Genomic DNA, 18,106 nt, shown 5'->3' with positions numbered 1-18,106 from the left:
ATCTTCACTCTGTTTTTAAAAATAACATCGGAAAAACAGTCACCGTTGCTAACGGAGGAAGGATTCCGGTTACCTTCTCTGGCTCACGTTCTTTTCTCACTAAAAGTCGACCACTCTCACTGAATTCTGTTCTGGTTACCCCCTCTATTATAAAAAATCTCATATCTGTTCGTCGCTTTACTAAGGATAACTCATGTTCTGTTGAATTTGACCCTTTTGGTTTTTCTGTGAAGGATCTTCAAACCAAGAATATGATTCTCTGCAGTGACAGCACAGGAGATCTCTATCCTATTCTTCCATCATCAAATAATACGACTGAGCAACATTCTTCTTTCTTTGCAGCTTCGTCTAACGTTTGGCATCAAAGGCTGGCTCACCCCAGCAACCAAACATTAGATCATTTATTTGCTTCTTCAGTTTTATTATGTAATAAACGTGATTCTAATCACTTGTGTTCTTCTTGTCAGTTTGGAAAACAAACAAAGATTCCTTTTTATCAATCAAACACATCTGTCTCCTGTCCTTTCGAAATCATCCATTGTGACTTGTGGACATCGCCTGTCAACAGTCTCAGTGGTATTAAGTACTACGTACTATTTCTTGATCATTATACCCACTTCTTATGGGTGTACCCCTTGCGACATAAACATGAAACATATTCAAAATTCCTTCACTTTGCTAACTATGTCAAAACGCAGTTTGGCAAAGACATTAAATCACTTCAATGTGATAATGGTGGCGAGTTCAACAACTCTGAGTTTCACAGATTATTCGCAACTAGGGGTATTACCTTCCGTTTCTCTTGCCCTTATACTTTTCAGCAGAACGGAAAATCGGAGAGGATGATCCGCACAATCAACAATGCAGTGCGTAGTCTCCTCTTCCAAGCTCATCTACCATCTTCCTTCTGGGTAGAAGCGCTACACACGGCTGTCCACATTCTAAACCTTCTTCCCTCAAAGGCTATTCAAAACAAGGTCCCCTTCTCTTTACTTTTTCAAAAGCCAATCTCTTATTCTCATTTAAAAGTTTTTGGGTGCTTATGTTTTGCTAATATCAATCACTCAAACACACATAAGCTCTCTCCTAGGTCCGCAAAATGCATTTTTTGGGATATCCTACCAATCACAGTGGATACCGGTGCATGGATCTATCTACAAAAAAAATCATAATATCACGACATGTGAGTTTTGATGAAACATCTTTTCCCTACAAAGAAGCCAAAACACAAAACACTTCAGCTTATGACTTTCTTCATATTGAGCCCTCTTCATCCTCTATCTTCCGACAGATATTGGAAGCTCCATCTGTAACCAACCACATCCCGGTTGCAGCCCCACCTTCAACCGAGGCGCCAACTCAAACTGCACCTGTAGTAAATGAGGCACCACGGCACTCTATGTCTACTCGCTCTAAGCATGGCAATTCAAAACCAAAACAAATTTTCTCTCTTCAAACTCAAACCATTTCACCTCTACCAAAAAGCCATCTTAGTGCTCTAGACGATCCCAATTGGAATCCTTCAATGACTATAGAGTACGATGCTATTGTTAAAAGCGAGACTTTTGATCTTGTCCCGCGACCACCAAACACTAACATTGTGCGCTCAATGTGGTTGTACAAACATAAGTATGATGCAGATGGAGTGTTTTGCAAGCATAAGTCACGGCTTGTAGCGAATGGAAAGTCTCAAGAGCATGGGGTCGATTTTGACGAAACGTTTAGTCCTGTTGTGAAACCAGTTACAATTCGAACGGTCCTACACGTTGCACTCGCTAACGATTGGGAGGTTAATCAACTCGATGTTCAAAATGCTTTCCTACATGGGACACTGGATGAGACGGTTTACATGTTCCAGCCTCCGGGTTTTGTTGACAAGACGAAACCTGATTACGTCTGCAAACTCAAGCGATCTATTTACGGATTGAAACAGGCCCCAAGGGCTTGGAATGCTCGATTTGTTACATTCATTACTAATAATGGTTTTGTGCAAAGCAGATCGGATGCAAGCTTGTTCGTTTACAATAAAAATGGGCTAATGGCGTATCTAATTCTCTACGTTGATGACATCATCGTAACAGCATCAACAACGAGTCTAAAAGATACAATCATACGGGTTCTAAAGTCCGAATTCCCAATGACAGACTGCGGCATCATTCATTCCTTTCTAAGCGTATCAGCGATGTTCAACGCCAAAGGACTATTCCTCAATCAAAGTAAATATGCAGAGGAAATCATTCAGAGGGCCGGCTTGACAGAGTGTAAACCATGCTCCACTCCTGTTGATTTAAAGTCAAAACTTGCAGAAGACGACGGCAAACCGGTGTCAAACCCGACTGAATATAGAAGCCTTGCGGGAGCTTTGCAATATCTTACATTCACCAGGCCAGACTTATCATATGTTGTTCAACAGCTGTGCTTATTCATGCACGATCCGAGAGAGAGTCACTGGCTAGCGATGAAACGTGTTATACGATATATACAAGGCACAAAGACGCTTGGATTACAACTGTTGAAGAAACAACACTCCTCCCTTACGGCTTACACAGATGCCGATTGGGCTGGGTGTCCCACAACCAGGCGGTCTACCTCTGGCTTCTGCCTTTACCTTGGAGACAACTTGATATCATGGTCAGCTAAGCGCCAACCAACAATATCACGATCGAGTGCTGAAGCTGAGTACAAAGGAGTGGCTAATGCAGTTGCCGAGGCGTGTTGGCTACGCAATCTTTTGCTCAAAATGGGAAGGCCACTTACAAAAGCTACGGTCGTTTACTGCGACAACGTAAGTGCAGTCTATCTTTCTTCAAACCCTGTACAACACCAGCGGACGAAACATATTGAAATAGACATACACTTTGTTCGGGAAAAGGTCATCAAAGGAGAGGTCCGGGTTCTTCATGTTCCTTCAACAATACAGTACGCTGACATCTTTACGAAGGGCTTGCCATCCTCTCTCTTCCTCAGTTTTCTATCCGGTCTAGGCGTCGTTGAACCACCGCTACGACTGAGGGAGGGTATTAGACGATAACTATCCTCATGTATAGTTGAGATATTCTACTGAATATTCTCCCATATATTCATAACAGTTTTGTAAAGATCCCTGAGATCTCTCGACTCATTGTACTATATATTCACACATGAATACAAGAATATTTCAAGGGAAACATATCTACTTTCAAATCAGCATGCTCGTGTTGCGCACTTTGTTGCAAACACTGGGCTAATGGATAAAGCTTCTTTTGAGATAAAATATTTGCCAGTTATATGCATATGAATATGGAAATTTGCTATCTAACGTTCCAAGAACTCCATCTGCAGATATTGGATAGCATATATTTTGAATTGGCGAGAAATTGGATGGAGATGAAATATCAAGTAAGAACAAGGGCTGACGCTCTTTTTGGGCTGTACAAATTTCGTTCCCGTGACTTCAAAATTGAGAGTGTCATGGAAGTAGATATATCTGCCCTTGGCAAGTACTTCCCAAGTGAGAGCTTTTCAGAATGGCAAGAGTATCTGGCTAATGATGATATGAAACTTATGGTAAACCTTTCATTCTAATGCATTACTGGAACTTGTAAACTCTCTTGTTTATCACTTCTGATTTTTCTTTTGTTCTCCACAGACGCAAACTGACCAGGGTGACGAAAATTTGGAGGATGATTGGGACTTGATAGAGGAGCATGTAGATAATATATATAGCGCACATAATGAGTTATTTGGTTTCTGTGACCTCTATGAAAAGGTATTGCCAAAAGCTTTTCTATTTAAACTCTTCAAATGTTGCATAAGTACTTGTCGCAATTCCGTTGTATCTAGCAATATATATTATATTCAGACTGGAAGATGTATTACTGATAGTAGAAGGCTGGATTCATTCACTGATTCCTATGAACTTGGAGTCAATATGATCAAAGGTGACCATCAGACACCATTGTCGCTGTTGATTGTTTAATGTGGCTGATTCGTTATACTAAATACATTACTGGATTATCTTTTGATTCCGACAGGGCTGAAGGGTCTATTTACATCAAGCTTGGATGCAAAACTTGTTCCAGAACACCTGCTTCGTCTTTGCAAGGAATACAAAAAAACCTTCACTTCACACGGACAGTGCCTGTAAATACAACTTCTACAAGGTCTGCTAGCTTTTTGTTTGCTAAAGAAGTTCTCTTATTTATGTTACTTCCGCCTGGGTTCTGACAGTGTCTTTTATAGGACTTTGATGGTCCTGAGCTGGGGAAAATGGTCAAGTTTCTCACTCCACTTCAATTGAGAATTAATTTTCTGTTGCAAGAACATGAGGACCATCCTGGTCTTCAAAAACTCTGATATCCTGCGAATGCTCATGGATATTCCTTCAAGGACTCTGCTGGCAAAGGTATACATATATACTCAAATTGGTTGTGGTAGCTTATACCCATGGAATCGCCTTCCCTTCACTTTGATGTTTTAGTGATTCATCATAACCATTACTTTCCTTTTTGCCATTGTTTGAAAAGGCTCTTTCAGGATTGCAATTTCTGATTTGCAAGGTCCAGAAGTTACAGGAAGAGGGATGTAAATTGCCCGTATCTGGTATGGATTTTAATCGTTTCTCTCTTTAGTTATACCATTTGTTTCTTCCATTATTTACTCTGTTTATCGATTGTCATATTGTTTTTGTGTCTTATAGATCTTTTGGAGCCAATTATTTCCCTCGCAAGTTCTTGGCAGAAGTTAGAATTTGAGTGCTGGCCTACATTGCTTGATGAGGTTCAGGATCAGTATGAACTAAGCGCAAGGAAGGTAGGACTAGTTAAAAAAATTTGTAGTCATGAACAATAACACTCTTAAGGGTAACATTTTTTTTTCTCGTTGCAGTTGTGGCTTCCTTTGTTTTCAGTTCTCTTCCAGAAGGATTGTGTTGAACTTTTAGAACATGAAAATGAGTCTATTTCACAAAGGTGTGCACCAAACGAATTCTGGTGCTTACATATGTATTCTTGCAAATTCGGTCATCTAATAGATCTTTTGTCGCAGTTTGATGGAGTTCATTGAAACGTCAAATATTGGTGAATTTAAGAGACGTCTTGAGCTTCTCCTTCGCTTCCTTCTTCATTTAAGTATGGGTAGCGCTCGTTGGGAGTATATTCAAGGTTAGCTGCGTATGATATAAGGCAAATCTCCAAAATAGCACATTTCTAAGTTTATATCACAAAAATAGCACTCAAAAACTAAAATGACCAAAATAGCACATTTCTAAGTTTATCTTTTGAAAATTTTAATTTTTTTATTTCTTAAAATTTGAAATATTATCCCCAAAACCTCATTTCTCAACTCTAAACCCTAAACCCTAAACCCTAAACCCTAAACTCTAAACTCTAAACCCTAAATTCTAAACCCTAAACCCTAAACTCTAAACCCTAAGTTTGTGACTTTTGATAAAACATTAAGTGCTATTTTTGTGACTTTTGACCTTGAATGCTAGTTTGGGAACAAAAACTTGATTTAGTGCTATTTTTGTTTTTTTCTCTATGATATATCACTTAGTTTTTATTTTTTCGTCCGTTTCAATCTTGATGGATTTAAATGTGTTTCAGCGTTATTTCCTTCAGTCGCCACTGTTGGTTGCACATCCACTGTTTACAGTTGACTTCTAGTTTTAACATGACTGTATCTTCCGTACTGGCTGTCTTTTTGCCTTAAATCATACATTTTCTTTAACAGTGATTCACACAAGAGGAAGGTTGAAATTTGCTACAATATTTTTGGATTCTATATTCAGTTTCTACCAGTGTAAGCCTTTTATAATTCTGTCTTGATTTTTATCAGTTCGAGATTGTTTGGCCAGAGATGTTCTTAATTCAAATTTGTTTATCAGTGCTATGGAGCAATTAGATTTGAATAGAAAAAATGTTGAAGCTGAGTTAAAGGAGCATCTAAAACTTTGTCGGTGGGAGAGGCCAGATAATCATCTGCTCATTGAGACCACTAAAAGAACCAGGCAAAAGGTCAAGAAGCTGATACAGAATTTTACTGTAAGTAACGTTTAAGGCGTAGTTGTTGCTTCTGTTGATTGAAAGCTTCCTTGCCATAGCGAGAGTCTTCTTTTTCATTTTTCTAGGGGTTATTATATAGAGAATTTTTGTTTTCTATGAGTTAAAATTGTGGAGCCTTATCAAAGAGATTTTTAAATTGCTTCTTGTTTTTGAGCAGGACATGCTGCAGCGCCCTGTAATGCTTGATAGGCCAAACCTAGCAAAGGAAAGAGTACAATTTCTCCCTCTACTAGGACCAGATCTAATGAATGGAGCGTCCAACATGAGGGTCGACGTTCTAGTTAGTAAGTTAGATGCAGAACAAGTGAATGACAGGTATGCATGTGTACCTTGTGACCTTCTACATTACTAGAAGTTTACAGAAACAGAATTCTCCATTATGTAAACTCTTCGCCATAGGTTTTCCTGGTATGCTGTTTGGAGGAAAAAATTAAAGGAGTCGGTAGGATGCTTCCACCAAGAAATGCATTTTAAAGAATTACTGAGGGGTGAAGGTTTTTCTTTGTACACTTGCTGGGTTCTATATGATCTATTTTTGTTTTTGCTTTTGCGGAGTCTGCATATTCTTAAAATTGCATAATATCTTGGCAGATCATCAGTACCCTCCCCCTGTCTATCAGGGTGATTGGAAATTTCTGTGGAGTACAGTTTCTAAGATTGGTGAGAAGATAGCTAGCTGTTCAGATCTATGGAGAAACAGTGATAGAGATGTTGCAAAAAAGAGGGCCTTGCCTACCTTCTCAAGTCATTGGAAAAATGTGGTTTGCAGAAACACAAGTTTGAAAATGTAGAGGTAAGAAACTTTTGTTTGTTGCATCTGTTTATGTACTTCCTAGACATGATCTTCTTACTGATTAACTAATTCTATGATGATCTTCTTTTTTAGATGTCAAATCACTTTAAAGAGTTGCTTTACCAGCCAGCATACGATCCAAATCATCTGTTACTGCTAACAGATGCCAAAAGTAGCATGCATACTTCCAGGGTTGTCGAAGATCAAAACAAGGAAAGTTCAGTGGCTGAGTGGCGAGCAGCGAATGAATTTTACTTTAAGAGCTTGGCTTCAGTGCAACTCATGTTAAATATTGAACGAAAACACTCAGATATTACATCCGAGCAGGTAGGCTTTCCAAAGCTTGTAATTTATACCCGAGCTTCTATGAATCCCATTTTAACTTGTTGTTTCAAATTTTTATTGTCCTCGCACTAAATTTCCTATGTTAACAAGTCAAGCGCTCAATCTCATTTCTCAACCATCTTGTGGAAATACAACGGCAGCAAAGGAAAACTGCTTACGGTTTTGCTGAACTTCTAAACAGCTTTCGCCGTCGTGTTTCACCCTTCGCAAAATTACTAGGAGATTCAGCGGAGGAGGACAGAAAGGATGCGTCTTTGTTGAGTTTTCCCCAAAATCAACATGCTATATTCAATTGCATGTGGCAACAAAAGGTATTTCAGCTTCTAACTTGAATGATGTGCACTGAACCTCTGTTGCAACAACACTTGGTTAATTTGTTACTTTCGTGACATGGCAGCAACTAATTGATAACTTCAGTGCAATGCTTCTGGAGGAATTGGCGTTGCTGAGAACCGTTGGAAGTACACACTTGGACTCCTGTCAAACTGTTGAATTCTAAGGTGCAGAATCCTCGCGCTTCTTTTCAATCCTCTAATGTATGTTATTTCTTGCAATGGTCTGAAGATGTGTTTTTCATCAGGCTTCACTGGATAGGCTTCTACTTGATTCCAACGGTTTTATCATTACGCCACGTAGCTGTCGTAATCAGTTTGTCACACAGCATATGGTTAAGCTGCTATGCCACAACTTTAATCAGCTTACGGACCTTGAAAATCAAATTTCGGCTTTCTGTGAAGACAATGAGAAAACCTATGCTATAAACGTTCTTCTTAGTCATTTTGCCTCCGTCTTTAAAGAGGTATCCCATCTTTGTTCATCCTTTGTGGATTCTAGCCTAGCATATAGATTGTTTTTAGGGTTCTAGAGTAGGATTTAAGAAATGAATTTAACGCAGGGGAAATTGCTGGCTAAAAATCTGAACTGTTTACTGAAAACGGGAGACCAATCAACCGGAATGGAACCCAAGGAACAATCTGCTCTTGAAGCAAATTTAGCAAATGCATTTGAAAATGTTAAGGATGTGATTGGAAAGCTTTGCTCTTATAAAGACAGAAGTGTTTCTCAAGAAGAGGAAGGGAATATTACTATATGGGATGGTCTGCTTAAGAAGGCAAAAAATGACCTTAACCTTGATAACTTATGCAAACTGCTGTCAGAAACATTTGGTTCCATTGTAAGTCAGATTATTTTTTTACCTACGGGATACTATTTTTCTTCAAACCTAAATTGAACTGAGGCTGTTATTTTCTCAGGAAAAACTATTGAACTCATCGGGCGTCCTTTCAGCTTGTGTTGGGGACCAGTTGAAGCAACTTCAAGCATTTTTGGAACTTTTATTGAACTTTGGCGATTTTTACCTCCAAGAGTTTTTGGCGATAAGTAAAACGGTATGTTGTTTTTAATCCTTTGCTGTTCTTTCCTAGGCATTCGGAGCAATAGTTATACTCGTCTGGGCTATAACGTTATCCTATAAATTGAATATTTTGGTACCTTGTGAACTTTTGTTTTGTAGGTGTCATTGATAACCCATGTCCTTGCAACTTTTCTGGCTGATCTATTTACAAAAGGGTTTGGCATCTCCAAAAACGATGAAGATGATGACTCTAAAGATGAAAAATCAGAAGCTGCAAAAGGTACTGGAATGGGAGATGGTGTGGGAGCAAAAGATGTAAGTGACCAAATAGAAGATGAAGATCAACTGCGTGGCAAGGTATATATCGTCTTTCATTCCCGAATTTTGCATGGAAAATTTTCACCAATCTAGATTTTTTCTTCCGTGTTGTCTTTGCAGGAAGAAGAAGAGAAAGAGCAAGATACCCCGGACAATGTGCTGGATAAGAATAAAGGCATTGAGATGACCGAAGAATTTGAGGGCAAAGAATATAGTCTTAGTGAAGATTCGGAAGAAGACAAGGAGGACGAGGAAAGCGAGGATGAGCAGTTGGACTCTAAACTGGGAGATGCGGGTTCTGATGCTGAAAAAGCTGATGAAAAGCCGTGGGGCAAAGATGAAGATGAGGAGGCAGGAAATAAGAATGAGAAGAATGAATCTGGACCATCTGTTGCTGACAAGGACACAAGTTCAAGGGAGCTACGAGCCAAGGATGATGATGGTGTTGACACTGCCGATGAGCCTGAGGAGTCCAATACTTCAGACAAACCGGAAGAAGGAAACGATGAGAATGTGGATTAGGATAATTTTGGTGAACCCGAAAATTTAGAAGATGAAATCAAGAACCAAAATGAAGCACTTACAGATACATCTGGACCAACTCCTGAATTGGACAATGAACAGACTGATGATGCCATGCAGATTGACAAAACAGATGAGGTTGAAAAGGAAGATGAGCAGGAAGAACCTTGTCCGGAAGATCAAAAGCATCCTGAAGAAGGTGAAAATGATGAAGAGAGTCAAGAGCCTGCTGAGGAAACAACGGAGGCTGGGGCTGAAGATGTGTCTGAATCACCCCAAAAAGATCCTGGAAATGATCTTGAACAGAAATGTGAAACGGAACCGATAGAAGGAAAAGAAGTCGTCATGTCAGAAGACATGAAGCCGAACGTCTGTAATGATAATATTTCCGGCGTGGACGCTGGTTCACACAATCCTCACGGATTTAACGGATTGGGGGCAGGAAGTACAGCACCACAAGAAAATTTGGCAGCTACTAATGTTTCGGATGAACTCACAGATTCAATGGATCCGCCTTCGGGTAGGAACACTGAGATGAAATTCACGATGACTAGCATGGCCAGTGGTGAGACGTTGACGGACAGCATACCAAAGATGGAATTTCCTCAGAGCCAGTCATCGATCTCAACAAACCAAGGTAAATCCTTATAGGAACGTTGGTGATGCATTGAAGGAGTGGAAAGAAAGAATTAAGGTCTCCTCATTCCCCTTCCCATACTACATTGTGCTGAGAGATATTGAAGCCTTACCCAGAACACTTGGTGATGTCCAGAGACAGGTACACATTTTCTTTGTCCACTTGCTGTCTTTTGTATGGGAAAATAGAAAACCACTGTCATGTACTTGAAATGTATTTTTCTTTAATGTGTTTATTTGCAGTGGTTTGAGCTGATGCAAAGCTCGCGGGACTGAGAGAGGTCGAGGGCTGAAATTTTGTTCGACGGGTGTGATGCCTTTGCTTCTAGACTGTTATAGTATACAACGACCGTAGTTAGTTAATTCACATGAGAACCCACAGATGCTGTTTTTATCTTTTATTATTTATATATGTGGGGAAAGCCCTCTTCTTTTGCGAATGTCCACAACGTCAATTGCTATTTCTCCTAAAGTGTGTACACTTTCAATTGCGAGCTGGTAAAGGTATCATTACAAACTGATAAAGCACAAGAAAATTATGTATGACATCAAGTTATCTGACCGGTTTGTTGTCTTGGTATATCATCTGATTTAGTTCCTGCTATTTTTATCAACTCTTTTTATTTCTTTGACCCAACAACTACTTTGCCACATGCATTCGTCTGGGCCCTTAATTGCTTCTTTTTGGGTCATCGGCCCTTGATGATTAAAGTTGATCTTCTTTGAGTAACAAGCTTTTCAAGGTTATGATTATGAACAAAGCAAAGCTATTAGCACTACTTAAAAAACAGTGATATTTAGATCATTTATTGTTGAAATATAACTTTTTTTTACATTTTTTTCTTGTAGCCAACCTAGTTAACATTTCTTGTGAAATAGTAGAACGAAAAATAATTTTATCAGTTTCAACTTCAAAAAACTTCTTTAAGCTGTGGCGACCGATACTGAAATAATCAACCTATGTTTTGATAATAATATTTCACTTTTTTTAAAAAAAAAGGTCGAGCACTCGGTAGACTTTTGAATTTCCATGAATATTGATTCTCGAACTATGTTTAAATGCGTACCATTCTGTTAAAGAAATTTCAAAATTTAAACATGATGTTCTCAAAGTATCACTTTTAGTTTTTTTAAATTAAACATAAATCCAAAAGTTTTTTCGTATATTTGAAATTGTTCAAATCTGGACTCGATGGAGTTCACCAAATGAAGATTGTAGCCCTGTTCGGAGCGTTAACGCTGCGGCAGCGACAGCGATCAAAAGTACAGAAGGAATGGTGAAATTCTTTTGCTTGTGAAAGACGCAGCGATCACTTTGACGTTAAGAAGCGGAGAAACCGAGAGAAATTGTGGAACGCCAGATAAAAGAGCGTCAGACTCCGGAATTATTTGAGTCGCCAGCGGCAACTTCTGTTCCTATTCCACTCTCACCACCGTGATATTTTACATTAATTTCTTTGTTCTCCGTGTTTTTTCGTTGTCGCTAGTCTCTACCGCTGCGTTTACGTACCGAATTATTGACCAAATGAAGAACCAAAAAAGTATATCTTCTCGACTCTCTTTAACATGTTCAGGTGTGTGTATTCATGAAAACTCTCATAAAACTTAGTCTTAAAACTTAGATAACATGATGAAGCAGATGAATTTTATATATAATAAGAATTATAGGACCGAATCAAACAACCAAATATGAAATTACAAACGACTACAAAGACACAACAAAAAGAGTTTTCTAGGTTGATTAGACAGATCTCCAATGCTAAGAGTCAATCATCATCAACCTAGAAACAACCCTCTAGTTTCACTGACTCTCTTGATTGCTACACACGAAGACAAGAAAACAGGAAAAGAGAACTGACTGAACTCTCTCTTTCGAAGACCTTTTAGCATGGACTCACATGATGGTGCATCGACCCTTTTCTTCATTTGGTTGCGTTGGCATTTGCTGGAACCGGTGCGACTCTGAGGGATTGTATGTGAACTCAGATGTGTCAAGCCCATACTGGTTCAACAAAAAAACACATCAGCGAATCTCAGTATCTCGTTTCTTTTCACCTGTTGTTTCAAAAGCTTTTACGCAATTTAATCATGTTACCTTCTCCCTCATACGTGCACTCCAAGGGTCACTGCGGCTCGGGCGTTGGTCTAAAGTAGGAGCGACTGGGACACCAGTAACAGGGGCGGGTTGGCGGTTGATGAATGGCTGCCTGATCTGCCTTGGTGGAGTAATAAACTCGTCATCACTGTCATACTCCGCTGGTGTATTAGCTGCCCTAACCATAAGGGCAAGCAAGAAAAGCAAAGCCTGCGAGGAAACAAGACAGCATTAAGAGTTTTTCGAGGTGATAGTATGTTTCCATTACAATATTCTGAGTAGTATCTCAATGTAAAGACCATACAAGCCCTTACACAGGGATATTAAACTTTTAAAGAGAGATTTGCAGACAAGTTTTATTCATAAAAAATATTTAAAATTGATATCAAAAGTTTGCTTGCTCTTACCTCGAAAACAACGGCTCCTAGAGCTACCCATCTCACAATGTTCCAGTTTTCTCTGAGGAAATTATAGATGGTGTCGAAGTTTCCAGTCCTGTCAGAAGGAATTTCCTAGAGAACAGATATACAAAATGGTTAGCTAAGAATTGAGTACAGTCCTGACTTGAGACAACATGAAACCTAAAGCCCAAGAAAAGAAGAAGAAAGAAACTCACATCTCTCCAGCTGTTGTCGAAGAAAATAAACGCAGCAGCTCCAAGCTCCGCCAAGATCAACAAGATGAGAAGCAGAGAGTACTAATCTCAATTAAGGAATCTAAAAGGTTGAGACTTTCGGTTTGTAAAGCAGAGAGTAGTATGCGCAATTAAAAAGGTTCACAAGAGCAAACAAATCTAAGAGAAGCATGGTCAGCCAGGATACACAAGATAAGCAGCAGATGTTCCTGGAACAAGTACCAACACAGCCACAGCATGAAATAACAAACAAAGCCACGCCGATACCAATGAACAAGTAGATGAACCTGCAGTTCAGTTTTACGTGACCAAGATTATGTTTTTTGGGACACAGAAAAATAACTAGTACAGGACAAGACATACCAAGCTTTGGGGAGATTGTCAAAGACATTGGAAGAGAGAGCGACAGACATAAGCATGGGCCTCCCGAAAGAGACGTAACTTTGGTCGTCGCCAGTGAAGTTAAGAGAGTTGTTATCGGTTGCTCTCTGGTACTCGACAAACAAGTAGATACCATAACCAATCATCCCAAGTCCAGCAACCGCCAGAAGAAAGTTGAGTAACTTTAGCAAACACTCTAGACAACCTCTACATGCCATTTTGTTCTTTAACGACTCAGCTCCTTTATGTATGGTTGACTCAGCTTTTTTTTCTCCCCTTTGGAAGAATTCTCCTGAAAAACTAAAATTAATCGAAACTAACTACTTGTTGATTTAGGCAACCCTAGAAACGTTATTACAAAAATTCAAAATCCAACGTCGTGACTATACACGAATAAACCATCGCAACGATATGAAATTGAGAGATATAGAAATAAAATTTTCCTAATCATCACAGAAATGATTCCACGAAGCATTTCCGGAGAACAAAAAAAATAGACGAATCGGATTAGTTCAGATCGGGACAAGGACAACGAATCGGAATTAGGGGATCGAAGCGAGAGATGATGGAAGAAACTTACGGAGGATGAATGATTGAGTCTTCGAGCAAAGGTCTGAATAGATAGTTTTAATTTTATCTTTGTCGTCGAGAGGAAGGTGAAGAAAAACCGAAGGGAAGGGAATGGAATTTTCTTTTGTTTTGTATTTTTGCTGTATGTCATCATTGTTAGTGCCAGCTGTCATTTTATTTTTATTATTGGACAACTTGAAGATATATAAGGCCTTTTAAGTGTCAGGAGCCCAAGTAGGTGTACGTGTCTTTGGATGATAATCTTTATTATTATTCAGTCGGCAATTAAAATTTGTTTTTTTTCTTTTTTTTTTTTGTGTGTGGAATTGAATGTACAGTCCCACACAATTTCTGTTTGTTATTTTACTAAAAACAAATCCAACTTTAGTTCATCTTCAGAACGTGGTTCAGAATGGATCTAACCAGGACTAAAATATCTTCAACCCGCTTCGGAGTGCAGTTGACACTTGTTTTATGATTGTTGACTGAATGCAATCCTTTTTGACACGTGCCATCGACTATTAGCGGATTTACCGTAGTTATCATGAACGTCACCATGCCTGATAACAATTTCGATTTTACATATAAGAATATATATCTATCTATCTATAACAATAAAGTAGAATATTCTCTCTTCTCCTACTGCCACGTCACCATGGAGAGAAGGACAAATTGCATCACGTGTCATGGTTAAAATTTCAAGTTTTCGAATGATTGTGCCTTTTCTGAACTGGACATTTGGTTTGCATTTTTTTTTATCATAGAAAAGTTACGTTTGGGCTTTTACATAACATTCAGCTCATTGAAATCTAAGTTTTCATCTTCTTCTCAGCTTCGAATTTGCAGACGAAATCTCCAACTGTCGATCAAGTGACTGTAACATCTCCAAGTTGCAATAATGATAGCATTCAATCAGATGAACTCTGAATCAACAGCCTTATCCTTCCTGATTCCAAGCGTTTGTCATCTTATTCATACATTATAAATATTGACCTAAAGAGGGGAATCAGTACATCTCTTTCTCTCCCAATTTTCTAAAATGCTGAACTCAGTAAGATCCTCTTCGATCATGACCAACCCTCAATTGCTTCTGTCTGATTTAAAGGTTGGTAATTTCAGGGAGACTGTTAGTAACACCCGTCTCCTCCTCTTTCGAGACCGGCGTGCTACTTACCGAAAAGTACCGAATCAAACCGAGTTATTCAAAACCGAATAAAATACCAAAGCATTTAATAAAATAAATACAAAAGAATTACATCTTTAAATTGATTTATAAAAATACGTCTAATAAATCGATTGTAAGACCGGAATAAAATATGTGATCCCCAAGACACCAATCCGTCCACATATCCAACTACTCGTCATGTTCACCTGCAAGGGGAAGAAAGAGTGGTGAGTAACAGGGGAGTTACTCCGTGAGGTATGGGATGCTAAACCGCAAACCACTGACTCAGTACATAGCACTACGACAATGTAGGCCTAGCTTTAGCATGAAACAAACATAGTGTCTAGTACACCACATAAAACATCCAATGTGTTGATAGTACATGCTACTCTATGCACCCCGCATTTCCTCATAAGGATATATGTATATCTCTAGGCGTACAGTAGTCCATCTCTGTACTCCAAGAATCTGCGCGTCGGCGACTGGTACAAACGTCTTTGTACCCCCGCAATCTCACTGCTCGTCGGCGGCTTACACAAACGTCTTTGTGCACCCGCAATCACACTGCTCGTCGGCGGCTTACACAAACGTCTTTGTGCACCGCAATCCACACAAATGGACATATTTATATATATACATATATATAGCATTTTAACATCACTCAATTCATTCAACCGTTGAATCTTCTATTATCCTATTTCCGGTTTAACAATCAATAATAATAATAATCAAACAAGACTCTCAATCCGACTTGATTCAGAGAGACAGATCATGTTTCGAAACTAGACTTTCCATAATAGTAGTACTAAACTAGCTCAGGATTTAACGGAATAGCCCTCACCGTAGCCACAAACGAGAACCAAAACGGACCGAGGAATAAAACGAGATGACTTGATCACCAAGAACCCTAGACTTTCACACTTGTCTCGGCTTCTCACCATCATCGCGTGAAAAGCATAACAAAGATACACATGTATAATAAATATAAAACAATGACATAAGAAAAGAAATATTAGATTTAGGGCTTAATGAAGCTTGACACACAAGGAACAAGGACCACAATTAAACCTTAACGTCTTTGATCACGTTCTCACATCACCGACCAGATACGTGACGCACATCACGAGGCTGCATCTACGCCTCTCCGTCAACACATCTCATCTCCAAAGACCAAAGGCTCACGTTGGTATGTATTATTGATCGGTAGTGAGGAACACGGCAGCTCTGGTTGGCTTGGCTCTCATCACGGCGAGTGTACCACCACTGGCATGAGGCAACGACAACGTCTCCAATGGCAAGGCTTTATCTCCGGTGTCCCTTCATCAACTCCAGCACAGCAAAGCTCCTCCGGTATGGAACCGAGAGTGGTGGTGATGATCGGACACATGAAAATGGCGAGACCACACACCCATGCGAGAACAAACGAGAGAAGGAGAGGAATCATAAGAGTAGATGGTGGAGATAACTACAAAGGCATACGGCTAGGGATTTTCCATTAGGGAAAAAGATATGTAAGATTATATATAAGGATTGGTTTAGGAAATGGTTTGGTTGAGTCAAAATTAATTAATGAGAAAAATCCAGCCAACCGGGTCGTTACACTGTTGTGACAGGGTCCTCCGTTTTTGGGAAGCATGGAACCTGAAGAAGGGTGGAGAAGAGAGCTTATGGGGTGGACAGAGTTATATTAGATGAGAAGATATTTGTTCACATCTGAATCTATGATTGCTTCATACCTAGATGAGAAGGTTCGTTCTGCTTTTTATTTATACTTCTCGAGTCTTCTACTTATGTGTTGAATCTGACTATACATGTGCAAAGGCAGGAAAATAATGAAAGATATCTACACAGATGTAGCTGTATCAAGTAGGTATGTAAAATACAAGTTCGTTTTCCACGACGACCATATGTGCAATTTTAGGCTTCTCAATAATCTCTAAGGGACGTGAACAGTCACGTGTAACATTGAATAATTACAATGGTATTCAGATTAGTCAAGCTAACAACATGGGGTTTGACACAAATGTTACTGATGTGTTTTGCTATGAGTTGACTAAGAAGTATCAGGTTGGTGAAGATGAGCTCTAATATTAGTCCGGTTTTCCACTACAAGAAAACACAGTTTTAGCAAGGAAATTTAACGATGAAAACTAATCCTCGTGAAATTACGTTGACTTAACGATGAAATTGCGAGGAAATAAAGTTTCCTCGTAACGGCCTTGTAAAATACCGAGTAATGCGTTTCCTCGTAAAATCGTCGTAAGTTGACGTGGTTTTTCCGAGAAAAATGTGTTTCGTCGCAAATTCGTCGTAAAATTAGCATGATTTTTACGAGGAAATAACTTACGAGGAAAGAACGAGAAATCCACCAACTTAACACGTTTTTTTTGCCACCAACCTAATATTTCGTCGTAAATTCGTAGCAAAATTCAACTACCAGATTCAAAAATTTTCTATAAATATGGAGGTTTGAACATAATTTTAAGCACACCAACAAGAAAAAAAAACGTGAAAAAAATGTCGGGCTTGGGAAATATTTTCGAGTTGCGGAGGTGGATGTATATGCATAGAGATGCTAACGGGAGAGTGACGAAAGAATATCTTGCTGGGTTGGAGCGTTTTATGCATCAAGCAGATTCTACACCGCTCGCCCAAGAAAGCGGTAAAATATTCTGTCCTTGTAGAAAATGTAACAATTCAAAGTTGGCAAATCGTGAAAATGTTTGGAAGCATTTAGTAAATAGAGGTTTCACGCCAAATTATTATATCTGGTTTCAACATGGAGAAGGTTATAGTTATGATCAGAATGAAGCTAGTAGTAGTAATAGCAACTTTCAAGAAGAACCGGTTGATCATCAATTGCATAATGCACATAGTTACCATCAGGAGGATCAGGCAATGGTAGATTATGATAGGGTTCATGATATGGTAACTGATGCATTCGTAGCTCATGATGATGAAGATGAAGAACCTAACATAGATTCAAAAAAGTTTTATGAAATGTTAGATGCGGCAAATCAACCACTTTACAGTGGTTGTAGAGAAGGTCTCTCTAAATTGTCATTGGCTGCTAGAATGATGAATATTAAAACTGATCACAATCTACCTGAAAGTTGCATGAACGAATGGGCAGATTTATTTAAAGAGTATTTGCCGGAAGACAATGAGTCTGCTGATTCTTATTATGAGATTCAGAAACTGGTTTATAGTCTTGGGTTGCCTTCGGAGATGATAGATGTTTGCATCGAC

The 18,106-nt window shown here is 39.0% G+C and overlaps 2 protein-coding genes across 6 annotated transcripts; one reads left to right on the top strand and one right to left on the bottom strand.

The window, feature by feature from the left end:
• The first annotated feature begins 5,598 nt into the window (after positions 1 to 5,598).
• Positions 5,599 to 10,452, top strand: LOC106380610 (midasin-like). 4 transcript variants are annotated; one of them, XM_048758526.1, is made up of 14 exons: positions 5,599 to 5,781; positions 5,867 to 6,023; positions 6,202 to 6,359; positions 6,444 to 6,538; positions 6,636 to 6,837; positions 6,931 to 7,164; positions 7,364 to 7,493; positions 7,580 to 7,682; positions 7,763 to 7,981; positions 8,078 to 8,356; positions 8,436 to 8,570; positions 8,696 to 8,893; positions 8,975 to 10,154; positions 10,256 to 10,452. In XM_048758526.1, the coding sequence occupies exons 9-13, from the start codon at positions 7,847 to 7,849 to the stop codon at positions 9,374 to 9,376; spliced, it is 1,149 nt and encodes a 382-aa protein (XP_048614483.1). In that variant the 5' UTR covers positions 5,599 to 5,781; positions 5,867 to 6,023; positions 6,202 to 6,359; positions 6,444 to 6,538; positions 6,636 to 6,837; positions 6,931 to 7,164; positions 7,364 to 7,493; positions 7,580 to 7,682; positions 7,763 to 7,846; the 3' UTR covers positions 9,377 to 10,154; positions 10,256 to 10,452. The 4 variants fall into 4 exon arrangements, with proteins under 4 accessions (XP_048614483.1, XP_048614482.1, XP_013675864.1 ...); XM_048758525.1 differs by having other exon boundaries at positions 7,278 to 7,493; XM_013820410.3 differs by having other exon boundaries at positions 7,273 to 7,493.
• A 1,183-nt stretch (positions 10,453 to 11,635) lies between these two features.
• LOC106380611 (tobamovirus multiplication protein 2A-like) lies at positions 11,636 to 13,896 on the bottom strand. 2 transcript variants are annotated; one of them, XM_013820412.3, is made up of 7 exons: positions 13,703 to 13,896; positions 13,105 to 13,414; positions 12,929 to 13,028; positions 12,724 to 12,804; positions 12,515 to 12,619; positions 12,108 to 12,317; positions 11,636 to 12,014 (listed from the first exon to the last, which is right to left on the bottom strand). In XM_013820412.3, the coding sequence occupies exons 1-7, from the start codon at positions 13,863 to 13,865 to the stop codon at positions 11,907 to 11,909; spliced, it is 1,077 nt and encodes a 358-aa protein (XP_013675866.2). In that variant the 5' UTR covers positions 13,866 to 13,896; the 3' UTR covers positions 11,636 to 11,906. The 2 variants fall into 2 exon arrangements, with proteins under 2 accessions (XP_013675866.2, XP_013675867.1); XM_013820413.3 differs by having other exon boundaries at positions 13,105 to 13,422; positions 13,703 to 13,869.
• Positions 13,897 to 18,106: the final 4,210 nt, after the last annotated feature.

This window comes from Brassica napus, chromosome C5 (genome assembly GCF_020379485.1).
Source record: "Brassica napus cultivar Da-Ae chromosome C5, Da-Ae, whole genome shotgun sequence".
NCBI lineage: Eukaryota > Viridiplantae > Streptophyta > Magnoliopsida > Brassicales > Brassicaceae > Brassica > Brassica napus.
This window is presented reverse-complemented; position numbering and strand designations above follow the sequence as displayed.